This window comes from Cyanistes caeruleus, unplaced genomic scaffold (assembly GCF_971803275.1).
Source record: "Cyanistes caeruleus unplaced genomic scaffold, bCyaCae1.hap1.1 HAP1_SCAFFOLD_65, whole genome shotgun sequence".
NCBI lineage: Eukaryota > Metazoa > Chordata > Aves > Passeriformes > Paridae > Cyanistes > Cyanistes caeruleus.
The window spans coordinates 283,624-305,986 of NW_028255884.1; the positions used below are offsets into that span (position 1 = coordinate 283,624).

General features: G+C 57.4%; 2 protein-coding genes and 1 long non-coding RNA gene across 3 annotated transcripts in view; 1 reads left to right on the plus strand and 2 right to left on the minus strand.

Annotated features, from left to right (window-relative positions):
* LOC147647078 (uncharacterized) overlaps positions 1–22,363 on the minus strand; it is an 813,449-nt gene that overhangs the window by 241,232 nt on the left and 549,854 nt on the right. The gene's annotated exons all lie outside the window — the stretch shown is intronic.
* LOC147647083 (serine/threonine-protein kinase pim-1-like) lies at positions 1,598–3,105 on the plus strand. The gene is made up of 3 exons (XM_086872630.1): positions 1,598–1,897; positions 2,531–2,707; positions 2,964–3,105. Exons 1-3 carry the CDS (start codon positions 1,642–1,644, stop codon positions 3,068–3,070), a joined length of 540 nt encoding a protein of 179 aa, XP_086728756.1. The 5' UTR covers positions 1,598–1,641; the 3' UTR covers positions 3,071–3,105.
* LOC147647084 (uncharacterized) lies at positions 13,948–21,974 on the minus strand. Its single transcript, XM_086872474.1, has 14 exons — positions 21,756–21,974; positions 21,328–21,399; positions 20,481–20,588; positions 19,755–19,826; positions 19,305–19,376; positions 19,031–19,102; positions 18,842–18,943; positions 18,289–18,396; positions 17,934–18,005; positions 17,774–17,845; positions 17,588–17,686; positions 17,084–17,164; positions 16,297–16,459; positions 13,948–15,765 (listed from the first exon to the last, which is right to left on the minus strand). The coding sequence occupies exons 1-14, from the start codon at positions 21,850–21,852 to the stop codon at positions 15,717–15,719; spliced, it is 1,239 nt and encodes a 412-aa protein (XP_086728600.1). The 5' UTR covers positions 21,853–21,974; the 3' UTR covers positions 13,948–15,716.

The following is a 22,363-nucleotide window of genomic DNA, read 5'->3' on the forward strand; positions in this document are numbered from 1 at the left end:
TTCTCTATTTTTCTCTATTTATTTTTATGTTTCCCTTTTCCATCTTGCACTGTTTCTCCATCGCATTCATTCCAAATGGCTCTCACCTCTAAGATCTGAGACTTGGCAAGTTTTAGACACTGTAAAATACCCTGAGCTATAGCCAGTTTGCCTTGCCCTGTTTTCCTTGGAAAGCAATGCTGGAGACACAAGTGCAGTGCTCGGCTCAGGTACAAATTCTGCATTCAGGGAATGTGCTCAGACGGTGTCTGAGCCTCAGCAGGGACAAGGCACAGCAGCAGCCAAGGGCATTGCTGTGCCCCTGTGCAGGAGTCCAGACTCTGGCTCTTGGCTCAGCAGGGCAAAGTTGCCGTGTTTGGCCAGGCTCAGGGGCTGCCCGGGGAGCGCGGGGCTCGGGGCGGGGCCGAGCGGGCAACGGACAAACGGACACGGGGACAAACGGCCCCGGTGCTTCAGTTGCAGCGGCAGCGGCGGCAGCAGCGGCGGCAGCAGCAGTGGAAGCAGACAAAAAGCGAATTTCTTGACTCCGTCGATTCTCCTCTCCCTCTCCCACTGTCCCGCACCCCATCCCCGTCTCCCTTTTCCTGTGTCCCCTCCTCTTCCAGTTTCCCCTCTCCCCGTGCCCACCCGGGCCATGCCCCCGGTCCGCCCCCGGCTCCGGGCGGGGCTGCCCCGGCCCCGTCCCCGTTCCCGTCTCCGCCCATCCCGCCGAGGTCTCCTCTTCGCCTGGCTCTGGCTGTGCTGGGCGGGCATCAGTGCCAGGGGCTGGGGCGGCATTGCCGCCCTCTGTCTCCGCCTGGGCCGACCCCGGCCCCGGCCCCGGCCCCGGCCCCGGCCCCGGCCCCGGCCCCGGCCCCGGCTCCTCCCGGGGCCCGCGGAGGACACAGGCGGTGCGGCCGCTGCCGCCGCCTCCGCTGCGGCTTCCCCGGCCCGAGCTCCGCCGCTGTCGCGTTCCAATGAGGGAACGCCTGCGGGTGCCCGGCCCGGGGAGCTCGGGGAGCGCTCGGGGGCCGTTCCTGGCCCCGGGCCGAGCACTGACGGCCGCGTCTCTTCCCCAGGGAAGGCGCAGCAGGCCCTGCAGCAGCGCTACCGAGTGGGTTCACTGCTGGGGCGCGGCGGCTTTGGCAGAGTTTTTGCGGCCACTCGGCTCTCGGACGGACTCCCGGTGAGCAGAGGGGCCGGCGGCGGGCGGAGGAGGAGGAGGGGGCGGAGGAGGAGGATGGGGCTGGACACGGTGGGCGGTGAGCTGAATCCGCTGTTCCCTTTGGCTTGCAGGTGGCCATCAAAAAGGTGCCACGGAACCGCGTCCGGCACTGGGGCGAGCTGGTGAGTGAGCGAGGCCAGCGGCAGAAGCCGGGCCGTGCCGGGCGGGGATGAGCCGGGGCCCGGCAGGGTGGGAGCCGCCAGGACACCTGGAGGGAGAGCGGGCGTGGGGCCAGCGGAGGGCACAGAGCATCCCGGGCTGGCTGAGGGCTCCCCGAGCCCTGGCACGGCCTCAGCCCCACTGACGGCACCGTGCTCCTCCCGCAGCCCGACGGCACCAGCGCACCCCTGGAGATAGTGCTGCTGGACAAGGTGTCCACAGGCTTCCCCGGTGTGGTGCAGCTGCTGGAATGGTTTGAGCTCCCCAACACCATCGTGATGGTGCTGGAGCGCCCGGAGCGGTGTCAGGACCTGCGGCGTTTCATTCGGGCACGGAGGTTCCTGTCCGAGGAAGAGGCGCGGGAGCTGTTCCAGCAGGTGCTGGCGGCCGTGCGGCACTGCACCAGCTGCGGGGTCCTGCACCGAGATATCAAACCTGAGAACGTCTTGGTAGACCTGGACACCGGCGAGGCAAAACTGATTGACTTCGGCTGTGGCACCTACCTGCGGGACACAGCCTACACTCAATTTGCAGGTGAGCCCACACAGGGGTGGTGATCCTGGTCCTGGCATCTCCTGCCCCAACCTGGGTGTGGCAGCAGGGATTCTCCCTTTTGCTGCCAGTCACAGCACTGAGTCTTCAGCCAAGTTGCTTTTGAGCAGAGCTGGGTGGGGACCCATCTTCCATCCTTGCTGGCAGCCTTTGCCTGCCACTCTGCCCAGGACTGGGGCTGGGGCTGGGGCAGCCAGCCTGACAAAATCCCCATGGGTGGGGGTTGCAGAGAGGGGGAGGCAGAACCTGTGCACCAGCTGGTTTGGTGTGCAGGTGAGAATGGGCTTGGACTGCTCTGCTCACCTGGTTTGCCTTGGTTCAAGATATTTTTTGGGCAATGCCAGCAGGGAGGATGTGGGTATGGTTTTTCCCCAGCACTGAGTGGGTTTATTCTTTGTGTGTCATGGTCAGGCCTTGCCAGGGTTTCTGCTGCCCTCTTCCAGCACCAGTGGCTTCTTTTCCAACCCCAGGTTTGTACCCAAGTCCCAGGTGCTGGTGAGAGGGCAGCAGGTCACCCCATGTGCCACTGGGGCAGCCCCCACATGCCCAGGGATGCTGGGGCCAGGCTCTGGGAGCAGCAGCATCCCCCTGATGAGCTCCATCCATATTCCATAGGAACACCGTCATACAGCCCCCCTGAATGGAACGACTTCGGCTGGTACCATGGCGAGGCAGCGACTGTCTGGTCCCTGGGCATCCTGCTGCACGAGATGGTCTGCGGGGAGCACCCTTTCAGGAGGGGCAGGAACATCAGATGGGGCCAGCTCCCGCTGCCACAATGGCTCTCCCAAGGTGGATCCTCATCTCTGGGCACAGGGGGAACACCAGTGTTGGGAGACAGCAGCGGGCTCGTGAGCATCCCGCTCTGGCAGCTGCTGAGGAGGTGGCACATGTCCTGCTCTCCTGCTCTCCTCCAAAAAAAAGAATTGATGGGAAAGTTTAGGCCCAGCTCTGAGCACATCCAGCGTGGCCTGGGCACGGGAATAGTGGGGCAAAGCAGACAGGAGCCTTCTCCAACTGACCAGTGGTTTGTGGTTTCTCTCCCCAGACTGCCAGATTCTGATCAGGTGGTGTTTATCCCTGAACTCCTTGGACAGGCCCTCATTAGAAGACCTGTCCTGTGATCCCTGGATGCAGGATATTCATCAGCCCTAGAAGAAGGGAGAGAGCCACGGGCACAGTGATGCAGGGACCTGGTAAGTTACAGCTCCACACATGCCCTGGCAATCAGCAGCAAAGAAACCCAGACTTTTTTGTCCTGCCTGTGTCACTGCACTGGGGTCATGGAATGGGAACACACAGCCCTTGTGCTGGAGCTGAGCTGCTCTGCCCAGCACTGGTGGGCACCATCTGAGCTGGTTTTGCTTGTCCTGCTTCACTGACAGCCAGGCCCTGGGCAGAACCCTGACAGCCTGGTGTCACCCCAGGGAAGAAGGAGCCCCTGGAGAAGCTGTACCAGGTGGGGCTGCTGCTGCTGCTGCTGGAGACATGGAGGACAGCAGCAAGGATGACAACCTCTTCCTCCACCTGGCCAGCGGGAGCTGGCGATGATGGACTTTGATTCTGGCACCTTCTTCAAAGCCAGGCTCCACAGGGAATTTTCAGGTAAGTCCAGACCCAGGGGGATGCTCCCAGATTTGTACATTGGCCGGGAACCAAAGGTTTCCCCTTTGCTGGGGCAGATGCAACTGATTCCTCAGTGGCTGCCCAGCTGGTTTTTGGCAGGGCTGGGGACGTGGGCTGGGGTGGTGACGAAATGGGAGTGGGATCCTGGCCCTGCCAACAGCCCCCAGCACCCACCGTGCCTCGGGCTGGGGCTGGGGCAGCCAGCCCGACACAAACAAACCCCCATGGCAGGAGCACAGGTGGGACTCCGGAACCTGAGCATGGCTGCTTTGCTGTGCAGGCAAGGAAGGGCTTGGGCTGCTCCACTCCCCTGCTTTGCTTTGGGATCACCGTGATTTTGGGGGACAGTGCAGGGGGAAAGGGAGAAAGCATGGGCTTCCCTCACCCATGGGTGGGTTTTTTCCCAGAATGTAGGGGTTGGGCCTTCCTCAAGCTCCTGACAGACATAAGATTTTTTTACCATTTTTCGTTTCCCCTTTTTGTCTGTAACCTATTTTCATTAATTTGTTGTTTGTTTTTCTAAAGGAAGCGTTCTAGGTGGGGTCTAGTCTGGATCAGGAAGTGCTTGGGACCAGCTGTGGCGTGGATGGGCCGTGCCCTTGGAGAAGACTGAGGACATCGTTTGGGACCAGCTTTTCTTGTGGCAGCGGATGGTGTGAGGTGGGTCCTCATCTCCTTGGCATGGCTGGGACAAGAGCTTTTGGGAGATGGCAGCGGGCACAGGAGCATCCCGCTCTGGGCAGCTGCTGAGGGGCTGGATCTGCCGTGGCTGGCTGCAGGCTGGGCACATGTCCTGCCCTCCTGCTCTGCTCCCCAAGGCAGCAGTGATGGGCAGCTTTGGGCCCAGCTCTGAGCACGGCCAGCATGGCCTGGGCACCGCGGCTGGCTGGGACAAGGGGACAGGAGCCTTGAGCTGACGGGCGGTTTCTGCTTTCTCTCCTTGCAGCCGGGCTCTGCGGATGCTGAGGCTGCTCTGGGCTCTGCCAGGGCTCTGCTGGGCTCAGCACTGGGCCGGGATCAGCCAAAGAAGAAACGCTGTGACCTGCAGCAGAGACTTGAGCATTTTGGCAATGCAGCTCAAGTATGCACAGTGTCCACCACCAAGGGAAAACATGACACCTCCCAAAAATTAAACTTGTTCCATAACTTCTGAAATGAAATCCATCTGGGATGACCCCAAATGACATTTTTCAGCTTCCTCAAGCTGTAGCTCAGCCCTTCTCTGAACAGTTCTGTCCCCCACATGCCTTTTACTTCACAACTGCTCCATCCTTTCCCCCAGTGAGTTCCCAGCCCATCACAGTCCCCATCACACTGCAGCCTTCCTTGATGCACCTCTCCACGAGGAAAGCCAAGCCCCAGTCTCAGGGACTGTTGGGGGTTAGGTGTCTTTCTTTTTTATTTCTGGCTTGCCCATAGGATTTTTACCCATTAGTTTGGGGTAAAACCTAACTGTGGGTACTTGGTGGGTGCTTGAAAAAAGACAAAGAGTTTGGCCGGGACCAAGGAGGGAAGGGGGCAGGAAAAAAAGGAGGGTGGCAGCAGTTTGGTGGGCTTTCTTCAGTTTTGGAGAAGGACACTTCGGGCGCAGAGTTGTTGTGGTGGGGAGAAGGGAATTTCACCATCACCCAGGCGGAGCTGCTGCTGCTTCTCCTCCTCCCCTCTTTGTTGGTGGCCTCGCACCCCCTGTCCTGCCGGGACGTGTGGCAGTGCCAGGCACCGCCACGGAGCTGCTGATCCACCTCAGCCACCGGCCCAGGATCTCAGCTCATCCCTGCTGTTCCAGCCGACTGTTCCTCAGAGCCCTGCAGGAGCACCGGGACTGCCCACCCGAGGGGGTTTGTGAAACAAAGCCTCTCCTCCATCCCGTCTCAGCCGAGAAAGCTGTCACGGGGCCCCTGGTTCTGTTTTCTTGTTAATGCTGTAGTTATTGTTGTTTGTTTGCCTGGTTATAAATTCTAATAAAGAGCTGTTATTCCTATCCTCAGATCTCTGCTTGAAAGCCCCTTGATTTCAGAATTATAATAATTCAGAGGGAGGGGGGTCTACATTTTCATTCCAGGGGAGGCCCCTGCCCTCCCTAGCTGACACCTGTCTTCCAAAACAAAGACAGATGGGGAGTTTCTCCATCCTCCTTACCCTTGTGGGGCCAGCAGTGCTCTTGGTTCCTCATGCTCTTTTTGTGGGGCCTTTTGTGTCTGTGCCCCTCCAACTTAGGGGGACAGGGGATATTTGCTGCCCCCTTTCTGCTTCTGGGAAGCCTGTGCGGGCTCTTTGTCCCTCTCTGATTTGGGGGGTGCCAGTATTGTCACCATCCCAGCATCCCCCGGCTGCTCTTTGCCATCTGCCAGGCCAGGGGTGTTCTCTGTCCCCTTGCAATTTGTGGGGCTGGCACAGGCACAATTCCCCTCCTCTTTGGGGGGGCTGGCAGTCTCCCCTTCCCCCTCTGACTTGGGGGATGCTCTGGGCTATATCCATCACTTATTTTAGGTTGCCAGGTATTTATCTCCCTTCATTTTGGGGGGCCCGGGGATTGTCTCCATCCTCCTCCAGTTTTGAGGGACCTGGGAGAAGTCTCTGCCTCCAAGCAATTTGGGGGGACTGGTGCAGGCTCCACCCCCCTCTGATTTTGAGGGACAACCTGGAGGAAAGGCACCAAAATCTTGACAAAGGCTGAAGAGAACACTCTGATTACCCCTTTTGCCCAGAGGTTCCCTTAGCTGAAGTTGCTAACAAGGACCAGACTCGCCAGCCCGCAGTGGGTTTCGGGTTGTTTTATTTCCTGGGCCCTCAGTCCTGCGTAGGACACGGGAACTGGGTGCTGCAGAGGCTGCGCCAAGGCATCAGAAATGCCCGCCCAGCACCCAAGGGTGGTAGAAGATCTGCTCCAGCACTGGCCAGTCCATGGGGTGCTTGGACAAACAGCAGCGGATCAGATGTTGGCACTCTGGGGAGAGAAGGCAGAAAGCGGCGCTCACTTGCAGAAGGCTCCTGCCCAGCTGCTCCCGGCGCCTGCAGAAGCCGGGCCACGCTGCGTGTGCTGGGAGCTGCCCTTGGCGGGAGAGCGGCACGGCAGGACAAGCGTCCCCTCCTTCAGCCAAGCGTGCCACACCCAGCCTGCCACGGGCCACCTGCTGCAGCCGGCCCTTGAGGGCACATGGATGTCCCAGCGCAGCTGCGGGAGGGTTGGGCTGGGCTGTGCGGTGCCACCTGCCAAAGCCTGCCTGCTTCAGGCTGCGTACCAACCTGGAGAGACCTCCTGCGGGAAGAAGAGCTGCCCCAACACGGTGTCACGCTCGTTCTCGAAGGGCACACCATCTCCAACAGCAGCACGCCCAGGGACCAGATGGTCGCCCCATCACCGTGGTAGCAGCGCAGGCCGATCCACTCGGGCGGGCAGTACGTGCATGTTCCTAGGGGAGACGGGCGGCGCTGCTCAGGCGCAGGCTGCTGCCTTCCAGAACCTGGCACCAGCCTCCTGCCAGAGGCAGGGGCTGCAGCCATGGCCACAACTTCCCCCCAAGGCCTGCCTGCCTCCCCCTGACAATGGGCCAAAGCCAAGAAACCATTCTGCAAGGCTGACAACACCATTGGAGCAGCCCAAGGCCTTGTGGGCCTGCCAAGCCGAGGAGCCGGGGCCCGGCTTTTGCAGCCCCTTTCTGTCGGCAGGGCCAGCAGCCGGCTCCTGGGGCACAGCACCTGCCCCATGCCACAGGGCAGCCGGCAGCCGGCTGAATGCCTCACCACGCGGCCCAGGAGGGAATGGGGCTGTGCAGTGCCTGGCACTGGGAGCAGGGCCCGCGCTCTGGGCTCACTGGCAAACTCTGTGAAGGCCCGCTCCTGCAAGAAGATGCCGCAACCAAAGTTGATCAGCTTCAGCTCGCCAGTCTCCAGGTTGACGAGGAGGTTCTCTGGCTTGATGTCCCGGTGCAGGACGCCGCAGGCGGTGCAGTGCCACACGGCCTCCAGCACCTGCCAGGAAAAGCCAGCGCGCTGCCTCCTCGCTCAGGAACTCTTGCTCCAGCAGGACGTGCAAGAGATCCCGAGATTGCTCTGGACGCTCCATCACCAGCACGAAGCTGTCAGGCACCTGGAACCAGTCTAGGAGCTGGATGATTCTGCGGCAGCCAAAGCCCTTTTCCATTAGCACAATCTCTGTTGGAACACAGGTGCCGTCGGGCTGTCAGGAGAAGACAATGCCTCCATCACAGGGCCTGATGCTGCCAGGAACCCCCCGAGTGTCCGCATGTGCAGCGGCCACAGCCAGCGCCGGCCACCTTGCTCTGACCTGCTTCTAGGCTGCTCTCAGAGGCCCTGGCCTGGCCTGGGAATGTCCCTCCAGAGCCCCATGGCAGCCTCAGACAGCTCCTCAGGTCTCACCTGCCGGTACAGAAGCCTTGTTGGTATTTGGTGGCTGTATGGGAGCAGCTTCCTGGAGATGGAGGAAACTCCCTGGTCCCCCGGGAATCTTTTCATCCACCAGGCACAGGTTGTTGCCAGCTGGCACGTCCAGCACCGTCACCTGGGAGCTGTGGTCCGGCAGCTGCTGGCTCCAGGACACTTGCTGCTCCTCCCCCTGCTCCTGAGACGGCTCCCCTGGATCGGGCTGGGCTTCCACTTGGACCTGTGGGCTTTCCCTGGCCATGTCAGTGCTCAGGGATGCGCCCATGTTGTTGAAGTCCAAGGGTCCAAGGAAGCTGGGAGACCTGTCCCTGGGCTCTGCACCTTCTGCAGGCTGACAGGTCTGGCTGAGCCTCTCTGAGGGATGGAGGCTGTCAGAGATAGCGGAGGCTCCTGGCACCATGGACGTTCTCTGACCGCCTGAGCTTCTTGCACGGATGGCGGGTCTTCTCTGCTGTGCCATCCTTGCAAGGCTTGAGGCTCTCCCAAGGATGGCCAGTCTTGCTGAGAGCAGCCTCCTGAAGGGATGGTGGCTTCTGGAGAAGCTGGGAGAGCCACAGCAGGGCAGGTGGCCTCACCTCATCAGCTTCTCCAGTTCTTTCCACAACGCCAGCCACATCCCAAAGAAGAGCGGCACAGATGTCCCATTGCGTGCCCAGTGCCGGATCATCCCTTCCTGCAGCTCTTGGGCCACTGCCATGCAGGGACCGCAGCTGCAGGAGCTCTGCAGAGGGCTTGCGGGAGCACCTGGCCGCCGGCGAGGGGTGGCCCGAGGCCTGGAGAACCTGGGAGCCGCAGGGGCTGCTCGGTTCTTCCATGGGCCTCTGGGCCTAACCCTGGGGCGCTTCCTCGTCTGCCGCCTCCGTGGTTGCCAGTGGCCACCGGCCCAGCAGACAGCCACAGCGGCCAGCAGCAGGACAAGGGCAGCCATCAGGACGCCACCGTCACCCATGGCTACGGCACGTCCCATGGCGACTGCACTGGCAGATGCGGGGGCTGGCCTGGTTTATATAGGGCTGGCGCGGTGATGTCACAGTGCTGTGGCCAGGACAGCTGTGTGACATCACGGCCCTGCATCACACCAGAGCTTAACCCCTTTGTGACATCACGGCCCCACCCAATTCAGGGATCACAGCCCTGGCTCATCCCTGAAGATGAACATGGCCTGGAAAAGCCTGGAAATCAGAACCGGAGCTCAGCCCCTTGCAATGAATCCTTCCCTGGAGCAAGCGGCAGCACATCAGGAAGAGTGCTGCTGCCACCTGTGTCAAGCCCTGGCTCCCAGGACGCTGCAGTGGCACCAACTTCAAACAACCACTCCCCTGTGCCAGCGAAGATCCCCCAGAGACAAAGGGAGGGGAAGTTCCTCTGTCTCTGGGGAGCTCTCCTGAAATGGCTGGCGAGGACTGCAAGAGTTTTCTCATAGCAGCTCACCAACTTCCGCAGAGTCTCCATTCTAAATAAATCTGGATATTCCAAAGAGCGCTCATGCTTGTCCCACTGCTCTGGTTTTGACTGCCATGGGGTTCCTCTCTTCCCAAGAGCTGGCACGTGCTGGGTTTGGATTCAAGATGGGAATGCTGTGATTCAGTCTGGGGTGGTTTGGTTTCTGCTGAGCAGGGCTTGCCCTCTTCAAGGACTTTGCAGTGTCCCTTGGTACAATGCGTGTTTTCCTCTGGGAAGGGCGGGGTGAGTGTTGAAGACAGAGGCAATAAATGCATTAGAAAACCTGCACTGTGTCTGTGTCCATGTTTGTCAGGTGACCATCCACATCCTGGAAGGGGATGATGTAATTTCTATTTTTTAATTTTTTTTTATTAATGGATTTAACAAGTCAATTTTTATTGTGCCTCACATTTTTGGCCACCTTCATCTCCAGCTGAGCTTTCCGTGCACCAGATTTCTTGCTGCAGTGGCAAGAAGCATCTCTGTATTCTTCTCCTGACCTTCATTCCTTGTCCTCTACCCGTCCCATCCCACCCCAGGGAGCAGGGACCGTCCTGGGGCAGATCCAGGAGGATATCCAGGACCATCCCTGCCTGGGACGGGTGCCAAGGAGATCCAGGAGGGTTCAGTGTCCAGCTCTAAGTCCTGGGACACCTTGTGCCGTGCTCCCAACAGCCCTGATTTTCAGGAAGGAGCCACAGCAGCCTCCCGGCCATCAATGGATTTTTCTTAAAGGAATTCGCTGTGTTGCTTGTTTCTGTTTTCCTGCTCTTTCTGAGCTCCTGTCAACATGGCATGGAGCTGGAAGAGGTGGAGAGGAGAAACGTCGGTAATGGGAAGATAGAGGGAAATTGCTGGGAAAAGGAAGACACGCACCCCTAACGGTGGCTGCAGAAAGCTCCACACACTCCAGCCTGCCCCAAAACCAGGGAAGCCCTGGCTAAAATCCAGGAAAAACACTGCTGAGGATCCAAGGAATCCGAGCCATGATCTGTGTGGAGAGTGTCCCTTACAGGAGGAACGTGAATGGAACCGAGCGAGGCTAGGGCAGGAGGGTCAGAGCGAGCAGAGAAGGGGGGCCCATCAACATCCTAATTTACTGCTCCAGAGAAAGAAAAATTCCCAGCTTTAATTCCAAGGAGGATAATTTAATATCTCCTTGGCATCTGCAGATCTATGACCTGAATCCAGTCATGAGTTTCCTTCAGGTCTCCACCCTTGGGACCAGTTAGACAGATAGTAGGGTTAAACTCTTTCCCACTTGTTAAATCTGGATCTGCCCATTCCATGAGAGACTTTTAATTGTGTCCCTCAGAGAATCCTTCTGGAGCAGAAATCCCAGTGTGAAATGAACGGGAACAGGGAGTGTTGGGCGAAGAACTGACTAATGTGATAAGGGAATGTGCCTCGCTGGGGATCCAAGCCAGCCGAATTTCACCCAGAAAAAAAAAAGAGGGATTAAGTTCAAGCCTTGGGAAGCATTTGATTAAGATGTGGCAAAGAGAAAGGGCTTATGGCAGTTAATATGTTAATCGACTCACCCCTTATAAGGTTATGTTTCTAGAATGTTCCTGGTTCTCTCCCCTGATTGGTTGTTATTTGTTGCAGTATTTTGCATATTTCTAACCCCAGTTTGTGGTTGGACCCATGCCCTCAGGCTCTGCCCTCAGACCTACCCTGTATATTTCTGTGTCTGCCCATAGTCCTGGTCTTTGGAGTTTGTCCCTATACTGCGCACGGTTTATGGGCGTTGTCCTTATTTTATTTCTCATTAAAGTGTTAATTTTAGGTGGACACAAACTCCATCATACCCTTTCATTTTATTTGCACCTCAATTCCCTGAAGTCAGAGATCCCTAAAGTATTAAAGGTACTGGTTTTCAATGGGATAGGATCCATTTAATTCCCAGAAAGAGGCACAGAATTAGATTTGAATCCAAGTTCGGATTCAGCATGGGAATGTAGTGGACAGCACACCGATGGTTTCCATGTTGCTGAGCAGGGCTTGTCCTGTCCATTGACTTTGCAATCCCCGACTGGACAATCCATGTCCCATGCTCAGCCAGTAAAGAGGTGACACCATCACCGTTCCCCTCCTCATCCCCGTGTCCTATTTAGACAAGAATCTTCCTTCTCCTCTGCTCCAGAGGGTGCTCGAGTGCCCACAGGGAGCCCCTTCCTCGCTCCCGTGGAACTGGTGAGGGCTGGGGTGACGCAGGGCTGTGATGTCACAAAGGGGTTAAGCTCTGGTGTGATGCAGGGCCGTGATGTCACACAGCTGTCCTGGCCACAGCACTGTGACATCACTGCACCAGCCCTATATAAACCGGGCCAGCCCCCGCAGCTGCCAGTGCAGTCGCCATGGGACGTGCCGTAGCCATGGGTGACGGTGGCGTCCTGATGGCTGCCCTTGTCCTGCTGCTGGCCGCTGTGGCTGTCTGCTGGGCCGGTGGCCACTGGCAACCACGGAGGCGGCAGACGAGGAAGCGCCCCAGGGTTAGGCCCAGAGGCCCATGGAGGAACCGAGCAGCCCCTGCGGCTCCCAGGTTCTCCAGGCCTCGGGCCACCCCTCGCCGGCGGCCAGGTGCTCCCGCAACCCCTCTGGAGAGCTCCAGCAGCTGCAGTCCCTGCATGGCAGTGGCCCAAGAGCTGCAGGAAGTGATGATCCGGCACTGGGCACACAATGGGACATCTGTGCCGCTCTACTTTGGGATGTGGCTGGCGTTGTGGAAAGAACTGGAGAAGCTGATGAGGTGAGGCCACCTGCTCTGCTGCGGCTCGCCCAGCTTCTCCAGAAGCCGCCATCCCTTCAGGAGGCTGCTCCCAGCAAGATTGACCATCCTTGGGAGAGCCTCAAGCCTTGCAAGGATGGCACAGCAGAGAAGACCCGCCATCTGTGCAAGAAGCTCAGGCGGTCAGAGAACGTCCATGGTGCCAGGAGCCTCCACTATCTCTGACAGCCTCCATCCCTAAGAGAGGCTGTATGGCACTGCACGGCTTGCGGCGTCCTGCACTGGGACATCAAGCCAGAGAACCTCCTCGTCAACCCAGACACTGGGGACCTGAAGCTGATGGACTTCGGTTGTGGCACATTCCTCCAGGAGCGGGCCTTTACAGAGTTTGCCGGTGAGCCCAGAGCGCGGGCCCTGCTCCCAGTGCCAGGCACTGCACAGCCCCAATCCCTCCTGGGCCACGGGGTGCAGCGTTCAGCTGGCTGTTGGAGATGGTGTGCGGGTTCCTGCCCTTCGAGAACGAGCGTGACACCGTGTTGGGGCAGCTCTTCTTCCCGCAGGAGGTCTCTCCAGGTTGGTACGCGGCCTGAAGAAGGCAGGCTTTGGCAGGTGGCACCGCGCAGCCCAGCCCAGCCCTCCCGCAGCTCCTCGGGACGTCCATGTGCCCTCAAGGGCCGGCTGCAGCAGGTGGCCCGTGGCAGGCTGGTTGTGGCACGCTTGGCTGAAGGAGGGGACGCTTGTCCTGCCGTGCCGCTCTCCCGCCAAGGGCAGCTCCCAGCACACGCAGCGTGGCCCGGCTTCTGCAGGCGCCGGGAGCAGCTGGGCAGGAGCCTTCTGCAAGTGAGCGCCGCTTTCTGCCTTCTCTCCCCAGAGTGCCAACATCTGATCCGCTGCTGTTTGTCCAAGCACCCCATGGACCGGCCAGTGCTGGAGCAGATCTTCTACCACCCTTGGGTGCTGGGCGGGCATTTCTGATGCCTTGGCGCAGCCTCTGCAGCACCCAGTTCCCGTGTCCCACGCAGGACTGAGGGCCCAGGAAATAAAACAACCCAAAACCCACTGCGGGCCTGGAAGTTTTGTCCTGGTTAGCAACTTCAGCTAAGGGAACCTCTTAGCAAAAGGGGTAATCAGAGTGTTCTCTTCAGCCTTTGTCAAGATTTTGGTGCCTTTCCTCCAGGTTGTCCCTCAAAATCAGAGGGGGGTGGAGCCTGCACCAGTCCCCCCAAATCGGTGGGAGACAGAGACTACTCCCAGGCCCCTCAAGACTGCAGGAGGATGGAGACTATCCCTGGGCCTCCCAAACTGAAGGGAGATAAATACCTGGCAACACAAAATAAGAGATGGATGGAGCCCAGAGCATCCCCCAAGTCACAGGGGGAAGAGGAGACTGCCAGCCTCCCCAAAGAGGAGGGGAATTGTGCCTGTGCCAGCCCCACAAATTGCAAGGGGACAGAGAACACCCCTGGCCTGGCAGAGGGCAAAGAGCGGCCGGGGGATGCCAGGATGGTGACAACACTGGCACCCCCCAAATCAGAGAGGGACAAAGAGCCCGCACAGGCTTCCCAGAAGCAGAAAGGGGGCAGCAAATATCCCCTGTCCCCCTAAGTCGGAGGGGCACAGACACAAAAGGCCCCATAAAAAGAGCATGAGGAACCAAGAGCACTGCTGGCCCCACAAGGGTAAGGAGGATGGAGAAACTCCCCATCTGTCTTTGTTTTGGAAGACAGGTGTCTGCTACGGAGGGCAGGGGCCTCCCTTGGAATGAAAATGTAGACCCCCTCCCTCTGAATTATTATAATTCTGAAATCAAGGGGCTTTCAGGCAGAGATCTGAGGATAGGAATAACAGTTCTTTATTAGAATTTATAACCAGGCAAACAAACAACAATAACTTCAGCATTAACAAGAAAACAGAACCAGGGGCCCTGTGACAGCTTTCTCGGCTGAGACGGGATGGAGGAGAGGCTTTGTTTCACAAACCCCTCGGGCGGGCAGTCCCGGTGCTCCTGCAGGGCTCTGAGGAACACTCAGCTGGAACAGCAGGGATGAGCTGAGATCCTGAGCCGGTGGCTGAGGTGGATCAGCAGCTCCGCGGCAGTGCCTGGCACTGCCACACGTCCCGGCAGGACAGGGGGTGTGAGGCCACCAACAAAGAGGGAAGAAGGAGAAGAAGCAGCAGCTCCGTCTGGGTGATGGCGAAATTCCCTTCTCCCCACCGTAACAGCTCTGCGCCCAGTGTCCTCTGAAGCTGAAGAAAGCCCCCCAAACTGTCCCCACCCTCCCCTTTTCCTGCCCCCTTCCCCGCCTGGGCCCAGCCAAACTCTTTGTCTTTTGTCAAGCACCCACCAAGTACCCACAGGTAGGTTGTCTCCCCAACTAATGGGTAAAAATTCCACAGGCAATCCAGAACTAAAAAGAAAACGGACACCTAACCCTCAACAGGGTGTCTTAATCCCTCTTAGAGTAAACATTACCAATTAAATGCAACTTCATGTTTAATTGCAGAAGTGGAAAAAATGTTCCAGAATTCTAAAGCTACTTTGAAAAATATGTTATTAATATAGAAAAAGGAAGAAACATTTGGGGATTACTTCCTACTAAAAATAATTCTAAATATTTCAAAAAAAAATCTAATTTTTAAAAATAAAAACAAAGATAACAAGGTGGGTTCCCCAAGCCCGGCTGCTGCCTGCCCAGCCAAGGCTGTGGCCAGCCAAGCAGCTGTGCCAGTGCTGGTGGTACCAGCCAGACCCCAGAGCAGAAGCCCAAAGGTGTTGCTCAAGCTCTGCCTTGGCAGGAGGGTCCTGCCTTCAGTCCTGTCCAGACACCAGGGCCAGCACTTTCAGGGACAGAAGGTCCTGTTCTGGGTGGTGGCTGCACAGCAATAAGCTGATAACGCAGCTTTGGCAAGGAAAACAGACACTGGCTTGGAGACTCAGGAAGAGAGGTGCAGTTCTCCCTGACTGAATGTAGTGATTAACATTCACACTGTTATAAATGCATATCATATTATTGGCTTTTCTCAAATATTAAAAGGAATCTTATATGTATAAGATTAGAAAATTTTGTTGTATTAATATGGTTTCCTTTATTTCTGTTATTGATGAAACTTTGAAATAGTGGTATAATACATATATGTTAAGCTTTGGCATAGTACTAAAACAAAAACTACTTTAGTTTGTATAACCCAAAGACTGCAAAAGATAGCTGGAGATGCCCCCTACATTCAGAAACTATCTTATCCAGATGAAGACAGCAGTGACCAGAACTCTGGGGGAGGAATTTATTGCATTTCTGTTATCAGGAAATGTAAATCTCATTGGCGCCAAGAAGATTGATCTATTGGGAAGGGGGCAAGAGAAAACTAAACAGAAGAACACCAAAGATCCTAAGAAGAATGTATGAATATGCATGAGAATTTATGGATATGTAGTAGGATTCTGTTTTTAAGGGACAATCTTTTGTCAGTAAGGTGTGCTCTCTTGGCTGAATGCAGAGACACCTGGCCGTATCTCTGTACTTTACTTTATTTTTAGATCCGAATTATCTTTTCATTAAACCTTTAAATTCTATAAGAAAAATATGTGAACCTCGTTTTTCACAACACTGAGCTGTTTGGCCGGACATCTGGAGGTGCAGAGGCGCTCCTGTAGAGAAAGAAAGTGGCTGAGGCCCCCAGCTGCCGCTGGCACACAGGGACCCTCCTGCACAGCAGGGCCCAGAGCTGCCAAGGCTCCCCAGCACGGCTGCAGCTGCTGGCACAGCTTGGCCCAGCTGGACAGCTGCCCCTCAAGGCCCTGGCGAGCAGGGGATGGCTCTGGGCAGGGTCCCTGGCCAGGAGCGGGCCCCAGAGCACCTCTGCCTGTCAAGGGCAATCTCGTCCCCGCTCTTTCTCCTGCCCACCTTGCTTTGCCTCTGCCCGCTGCTCCTGGGGCTGCTCTTGGCCAGGCAGCCTCAGTGGCAGCCAGCACTGGCTGCAGCCCCAGCGGGCTCCCCAGGACAAGGCCCAGCAATTAAGAGGCCAATGGAAGCCCTGGGCAGCAGCAGAACTCTCAGCAGAGTGTTTTGGGCAACCAAGGACTATCCACAAGTCCACAGCAGCTTCACTGGGAATGTTTCTTTTCTACAACAGACTTTCAAAAGAAGCTGTTTGAGGGAAAAATGAACGAAACACTCACCGTTTTGTCTTCCAGACATACCAGATTCCAACACAGCATAAAATGAAGACAAGCACCAAACAAAGCAGGCCTGCCATTAATTCTAGCCAACAGCGTGTTCCCTGACAGAAACCTCTTCCGATGCCCTTCTGGGAATTGGGAACACGTGTTGTGCCGGCTGCATCTGTGGGAGCAATGGGCAGCGTGAGGCCTGTGCTGTGATCCACTGCTGAGCTGGCAGCACGGTGGGTATGTCCAGGATATTCCCTGTTTCCCCCAGAGCTGGGGCCTGCAGGCACCTTGCCAGCCCTTGGCACAGGCTGTGCCACACAATAAAACCCAGAAAGCTGAGAGGGGGACCTAGGGACAGCACAGCTGCTTGGGCAGTGACTCCTTCCAGGGCCACGGGCCAAACCCATCCCTGAGCAGCCACTGCCACCCCTGACCCTCCCTGCTCTGTGACAACTCCTCCAGCCCAAGGGGACAGAGCCAGGCCCTGTCAGGGGCCAGTGCAGCCCCTGCCCAGTTGGGAGCCAGGGCTGGCTGTGGCCCTGGGATCGCAGCAGGGCTCCCACTCAGGACTGCTCCTGTGCCTTGGGCCTCTGGATGCTTAGGGCTAACTCCAGGAGCAGCTGCAGTGGGATGGACACTGGTGCAGGAATCCCGATTCCCAGGGGCTGGGAATGAGCTCCAGAGGCCTGGAAGCCGAGGCACCTCCAGCTTTGGCTGGACCGTGCAAGGAGAGGCCCTGTGGGAAGAGCTGCTGGCACACAGCCCCACCGAGGGCTGAGCCCAGCACAGCAATTACCTCCTGTGCCTGGGCCCGTGCCTGCAATTGCCTCCCTTCGTTCAGGAAATGCCGCCTTCCATAGAGCCTCTCTGTCCATCCCTTGAGAAAGGAAGAGGCACAGCTGGATCAGATGGAACCATTACATAGCAGGGAAGTGGCCTCTTCAGGAGGCAGTGCTTGTCAAAGACATGGAAGAGGATCAGGAAAAGGCCCAGGCTCTCTCTTGTCCAAACCACCACCTCTCCTGATCTGCTCAGAGACCAGGAAGTTGCAGAGGATCTCAAGGTGTGCATGGGCCATGGTGCAGTTTGGGCTCCCTGTCAGCTGATGCCAAATGCCTTCCTGCAGAGGCTGGGCAGAAACTGCATCCAGGCCAGGCTGGGAAACAGCCCCGCAGGGCTTGAAAGCAGCAGCAGGGCAGTGAGGCTGCCATGGATCCCTTCCCATGTTGCAGGGCATGGCATGTCCAGAAAAAAACCCTGACTGCAGAGTCTCAGGAAAGGCTGAGGGAAATGTACCCACCACGCCCTGTGAGCAGTTCCTTCTCTATTTCTTTCAGGATATGGTGTGACTCAAGTGATTCTTTCTGTCCTGTGGCTCTGTTCTTCCCTCTCGGAGGACCTTAACAAAAAATAGTTCCATTTCTCAGGAATGGATCCCAGAAAAGCAATGCTCAGCCTGTGGGTACGGCAGGGACACACCACTCACCCCTGCGATGGGAGCCGGGCTTGCGGGCAGTGATCAGCAAAGGAGCTGGGAAAGTCCTCCCTGCAGACACACCTGTAACTCAACAGCCACAGAAGCTTCTGTCACCTGGTTCCTACCAGGTTGTCAATGATTATTCCTCAATGGGACACTGAGAACATACCTGCAGGAGGCTCCAAGGGCTTCAAAACTTTATCCAGCCAATCTAATGGAGAATCCTTCCTGGGAACCTCATCTGGAAGGGAGCACACATCAGAACCATTCCATGGTGTGCTGGGATCCCCTTCTGCCTTAGGGAACTGGGCACTGCCAGGGGGTTGGGTAAGACCATGGGAGCCAGATGTCAGTGGACATGGAGGAAGCTGTAGAGGGGCCTGAAATGCTCTGGGCTGGCTCCTGGTCACTCTCAACACTCTTTCCATGCTCTGTGCAACATCCCTGAAGGGTGAGCGCTCTCCAGCAGCAGAGATGGCAGCTCAAGCCTCAGCAGGGCTCAGGCCCAGAGACACAGCAATTACCTCCTGGGACTGTGCCTGGCATGGCCTCCCTTCCTGCAGCAGAGGCTGCCCATGAGCCACTGCTTCCTCCGGGAAACGCTGCCTTCAGCACAGCCTCTCCATCCACTTCTGCAGAAAGGGACAGCTGGATCAGATGGCAGCATTCCCCACTGGGGAGGTGGCATCTTCAGGAGGCAATGCTTGCCAAAGACTTGGTTAAGGACCAGGATATCATATAAACTTTTGGGATTGGCCAGGGCCCTCCTTTCTCCAAACCAACACCATTTCTGATCTACCCAGAGACCAGGGAATCCTACAAGACCTCAGGGTGGGCATGGTCCGTGCTGCAGTTTGGGCTCCCTGTCAGCTGATGCCAAATGCCTTCCTGCAGAGGCTGGGGAGAAGCTGCAGCCAGGCCAGGCTGGGAAACAGCCATGCAGGGCATGAAAGCAGCAGCAGGGCAGCAAGGCTGCCATGGATCCCTTCCCGCTGTGTTGGGCACTGCGTGTGCAGATGTGCAGAGAAAGTCCCCAGCTGCTGAGTCTCAGGAGAAGGCTGAGGGACATGGACCCACCTTGTCCTTCCTGCAGAATTTTCTTCAGCATTTGCCTCATGGGTTTGGATGGCTCATGGGGTTTCATAACTCCTGAAGCTTTGGTATTTCCTCTTGAAGGACCTTAGAGGAAAATAATTCCATTTCCCAGGAATGGATCCCAGAATGCCAATGCTCAGCCTGTGGGGTCAGCAGGGACACACCACTCACCCCAGTGATGGGAGCCAGGCTTGTGTGCAGCAACCAACCCAGGAGCTGGGAGAGTCCTCCCTGCAGACACACCTGTAACTCAACAGCCACAGAAGCTTCTGTCATCTCTTCTGATCTGAACAGGCAGCACTGAGCCACAGGAGCGGTGAGAGGATCACGCAGGGCGAGGGCACACATGTGCATGGCTCTGTCCTGGCACCTGCAGCGATGCTCTCCTGGCCAAGCCTTGGGCTCTGAGCTGGCAGCTCTCCCAGGGGGAAAGGCCTTCACCTACCCTCACCATCTTCCAGAGCCTCAGTCCTGGGTGTGGGTTGGGAAGCCAGATCACCTTCAGCAAGAGGCTTGGCTGAAAAAAGAGGTAGGACAGAACAGCTCTCGTGGCTCTGTAGGAGACCCTCAGGCTCCCTGGGGCTGGCAAAGGAGCCATGCAAGGCACAGCCCCGGGACACAGCCCTGGGCCTGGCCCCTTCCCTCTCTGCTCCTCTCCGTGGCTGCACAGAGCACATGGAAGGAGACACTGATATTACACACGGGAAGAAGATTGACAGCTAAATGCTCCTTCTTCCCACTGGTAGTGACCTGTGGGATCCCTCAGGGCTCTTGAAGGGAGCAGGGCGAGGTTTCCAGAACCCAACAAGCCTGAGATTATGTTAAGAGATATGGCAAATGCTCTTGCCACCTTGTCACTTTGTGTTCTGTCAGTAAAGGGAATAGAAGAACATGCCTCCAGCATTCTCCAAGATATTCAAAGTATCATTCAGTAGCACTTCCAAATAATTGAGGTTGAGTTCCAAATCTAGAAGGGAGCACAGATCAGAACAGTTTCCATGGTGTGCTGAGATCCCCTTCTACCTTAGGGAACCGGGCAGTGCAAGGGAGTCGCGCTAAGGCTGTGGGTGCCAGATGTCAGTGGACATGGCCACAGCTGCAGAGGGGCCTGGGGGCTCTGGGCTGGCTCCTGGTCACTCTCCACCCTCTTTGCAGGCCCTGTGCAGCATCCCTGGGAGAGGTGGCTGGAGCAGCCCAGGCCCCACTGGGGCCCTCTCTCTGCCACAGCTGAAAGAATTGTAAAAGCAATGGGGAAGAACTACAGCAGGCAGTGCCACAACTGTCCCTCAGGCCCTCCCTCCCTCCTGCCCACGTTCTGCTGGGACAGCTCTCCCATCCCATAGGGACTGGGCCAGGCTCTTTCAGGATACAGTGGAGCCTTGCCCTCCCCCTCTGCCTATTCCCCACCATGGGCACCCCTTTGCAGCTGCTGCCAGGATTTGGGACCTGTCTCCCGTGGAGGGACCCCAGCAGGACTGCTCAGTAGCCAAGTGCCCTGAGCCTGCTGGGGATAATTCCACTGGGCTGTGCTGGTTTTGTCCGGGCTGTGCCTGCACTGCCAAGCAGCAGAGATGGCAGCTCAAGCCTCAGCAGGGCTCAGGCCCTGGGGCACAGCAATCACCTCCTGGGACTGTGCCTGGCATGGCCTCCCTTCCTGCAGCAGAGGCTGCCCATGAGCCACTGCTTCCTCCGGGAAACGCTGCCTTCAGCGCAGCCTCTCCTTCCGTCTCTGGAGAAAGGAAGAGGGATACATGCATCAGGTGGGGCTGTTTGTTCCCCAACATGAAGGTGGCATCTTCAGGAGGCAATAGTTGTCAAAGATATGGATAAGTTTCAGGAAGGCATCCAAACTTTGGAGCCAGGCCAGCCACATCTACCACAAGACTGGGAAATTGCAGGGGATTTCAGGCTGTTCATGGCCCATGCTGCAGTTTGGGCTCCCTGACAGCTGATGCCAAATGCCTTCCTGCAGAGGCTGGGGAGAAGCTGCAGCCAGGCCAGGCTGGGAAACAGCCCTGCAGGGCATGAAAGCAGCAGCAGGGCAGCAAGGCTGCCATGGATCCCTTCCTGCTGTGCCGGGCACAGCGTGTCCAGATGTGCAGAGAAAGCCCCCGGCTGCTGAGTCTCAGGAGGAGGCTGAGGGACATGGACCCACTACGGCGTCTCTCCAGATCACTCAGCCTCTTGTCTCCTGTAGGTTTGTTCCTCCCTATAGGAGGACCTTAACAGAAAGTATTTCCATTTCAGATGAATGGGTCCCAGAGAACCAGGGCTCAGCCTGTGGGATCAGCAGGGACACACCACTCACCCCTGTGATGGGAGCTGGGCTTGCGTGCAGCAACCAGAAAAGGAGCTTGAAACGTCCTCGCTGCAGACACACCTGTAACTCAACAGCCACAGCAGCTTCTGTCACCTGCTTCCTGCCAGGGTGTCAGTGTTTATTCCTTGTTGGGACTGTGAGAACATACCTGCATGGGGCTCCAGAGGCAGAAAATCTTCATGAAGCCAAGCTGCTGGAGAAGCCTTCCTACCACCCTCATCTGGAAGGAAGCACAGATCAGAACCATTCCATGGTGTGCTGGGAACCCATTCTGCCTTAGGGAACTGGGCACTGCAAAGGGGTCGGGGAAGGCCATGGGAGCCAGATGTCGGTGGACATGGCCAAAGCTGCAGAGGGGCCTGGGGAGCTCTGGGCTGGCTCTGGTCACTCTCCACCCTCTTTGCAGGCCCTGTGCAACATCCCTGGAGGGGCAGTGGGACAAGCCCAGGGCCCCTGAGGCCTCTCTCCCTCCCATAGAGAAAACCCTCCCTAAAGCCCTGGGGAAAACCATCCCCAATGCTTCCCAGGGAGAAGGGAGCACTGTCCCAGGAAGGGGGACCGAGGCTGCCGGCTCACCTGCTCGCCCTGCTCGCCACAGAGCAGCCTGGGCAGCCCTGTCAGGCAGGGCCACTGCCAGGAGGAGCAGGAGGAGGAGGCGCAGAGCAAAGGCCATGGTGCCTTGCCCACTGCCAGTCCTGCAGCTCTTGCTGCCACCACTGTCCTGACACCGCTGTCCCAATGTCAGCACCGCTGCTGCCGCCGCCGCTGCTGCCACAACAGTCGTGGTCAAGGACTGACTGCTCGGTCCTTGTGGTGCTGGGCAACCACGGGGCTCTGGGACCTCTGTGACCTCAGAGCCTGCTGTCACCTCAGCCTGCTGTCACCCCAGAGCCTTCTGTGACCTCATGGCCTTAGATGTCTGCCCCAAGTGTACTTCCATCTGTACTAGAGGACTGCTCTGACTGTGAATCTTTGACTTCATCAAAGGGTCATTGCTAAACAAAACCTTGGTTTTGCCTGCTGACATTGCTGGACAGGCAGTGTCCCAGGAGATGCTCTTGATGGTTGCCTCTTTTCCTGGGCATGGCACTGGAGGAGGTCCAGGCCCAGGTGATGCCACTGAAGGAAATGTGCCCTCAGCCCAGGGATGCTCAACACAGACTCCCCCAGCCCCTCGGGGCCCT

Excerpts from the sequence above, each read along its gene's own strand:
- LOC147647083 (XM_086872630.1), top strand. The coding sequence starts at position 1,642 with ATGGTGCTGGAGCGCCCGGAGCGGTGTCAGGACCTGCGGCGTTTCATT. Across the intron at positions 1,898-2,530 it reads AGCCTACACTCAATTTGCAG|GAACACCGTCATACAGCCCC; the intron begins GTGAGCCCACAC and ends CATATTCCATAG. Across the intron at positions 2,708-2,963 it reads GCCACAATGGCTCTCCCAAG|ACTGCCAGATTCTGATCAGG; the intron begins GTGGATCCTCAT and ends TTCTCTCCCCAG.
- LOC147647084 (XM_086872474.1), bottom strand. The coding sequence starts at position 21,852 with ATGGCCTTTGCTCTGCGCCTCCTCCTCCTGCTCCTCCTGGCAGTGGCC. Across the intron at positions 19,377-19,754 it reads TATCTTGGAGAATGCTGGAG|CCAAGCCTCTTGCTGAAGGT; the intron begins GCATGTTCTTCT and ends CTCTTTTTTCAG. Across the intron at positions 17,687-17,773 it reads GCCCGGCTCCCATCGCAGGG|GTCCTCCGAGAGGGAAGAAC; the intron begins GTGAGTGGTGTG and ends TTTTTTGTTAAG.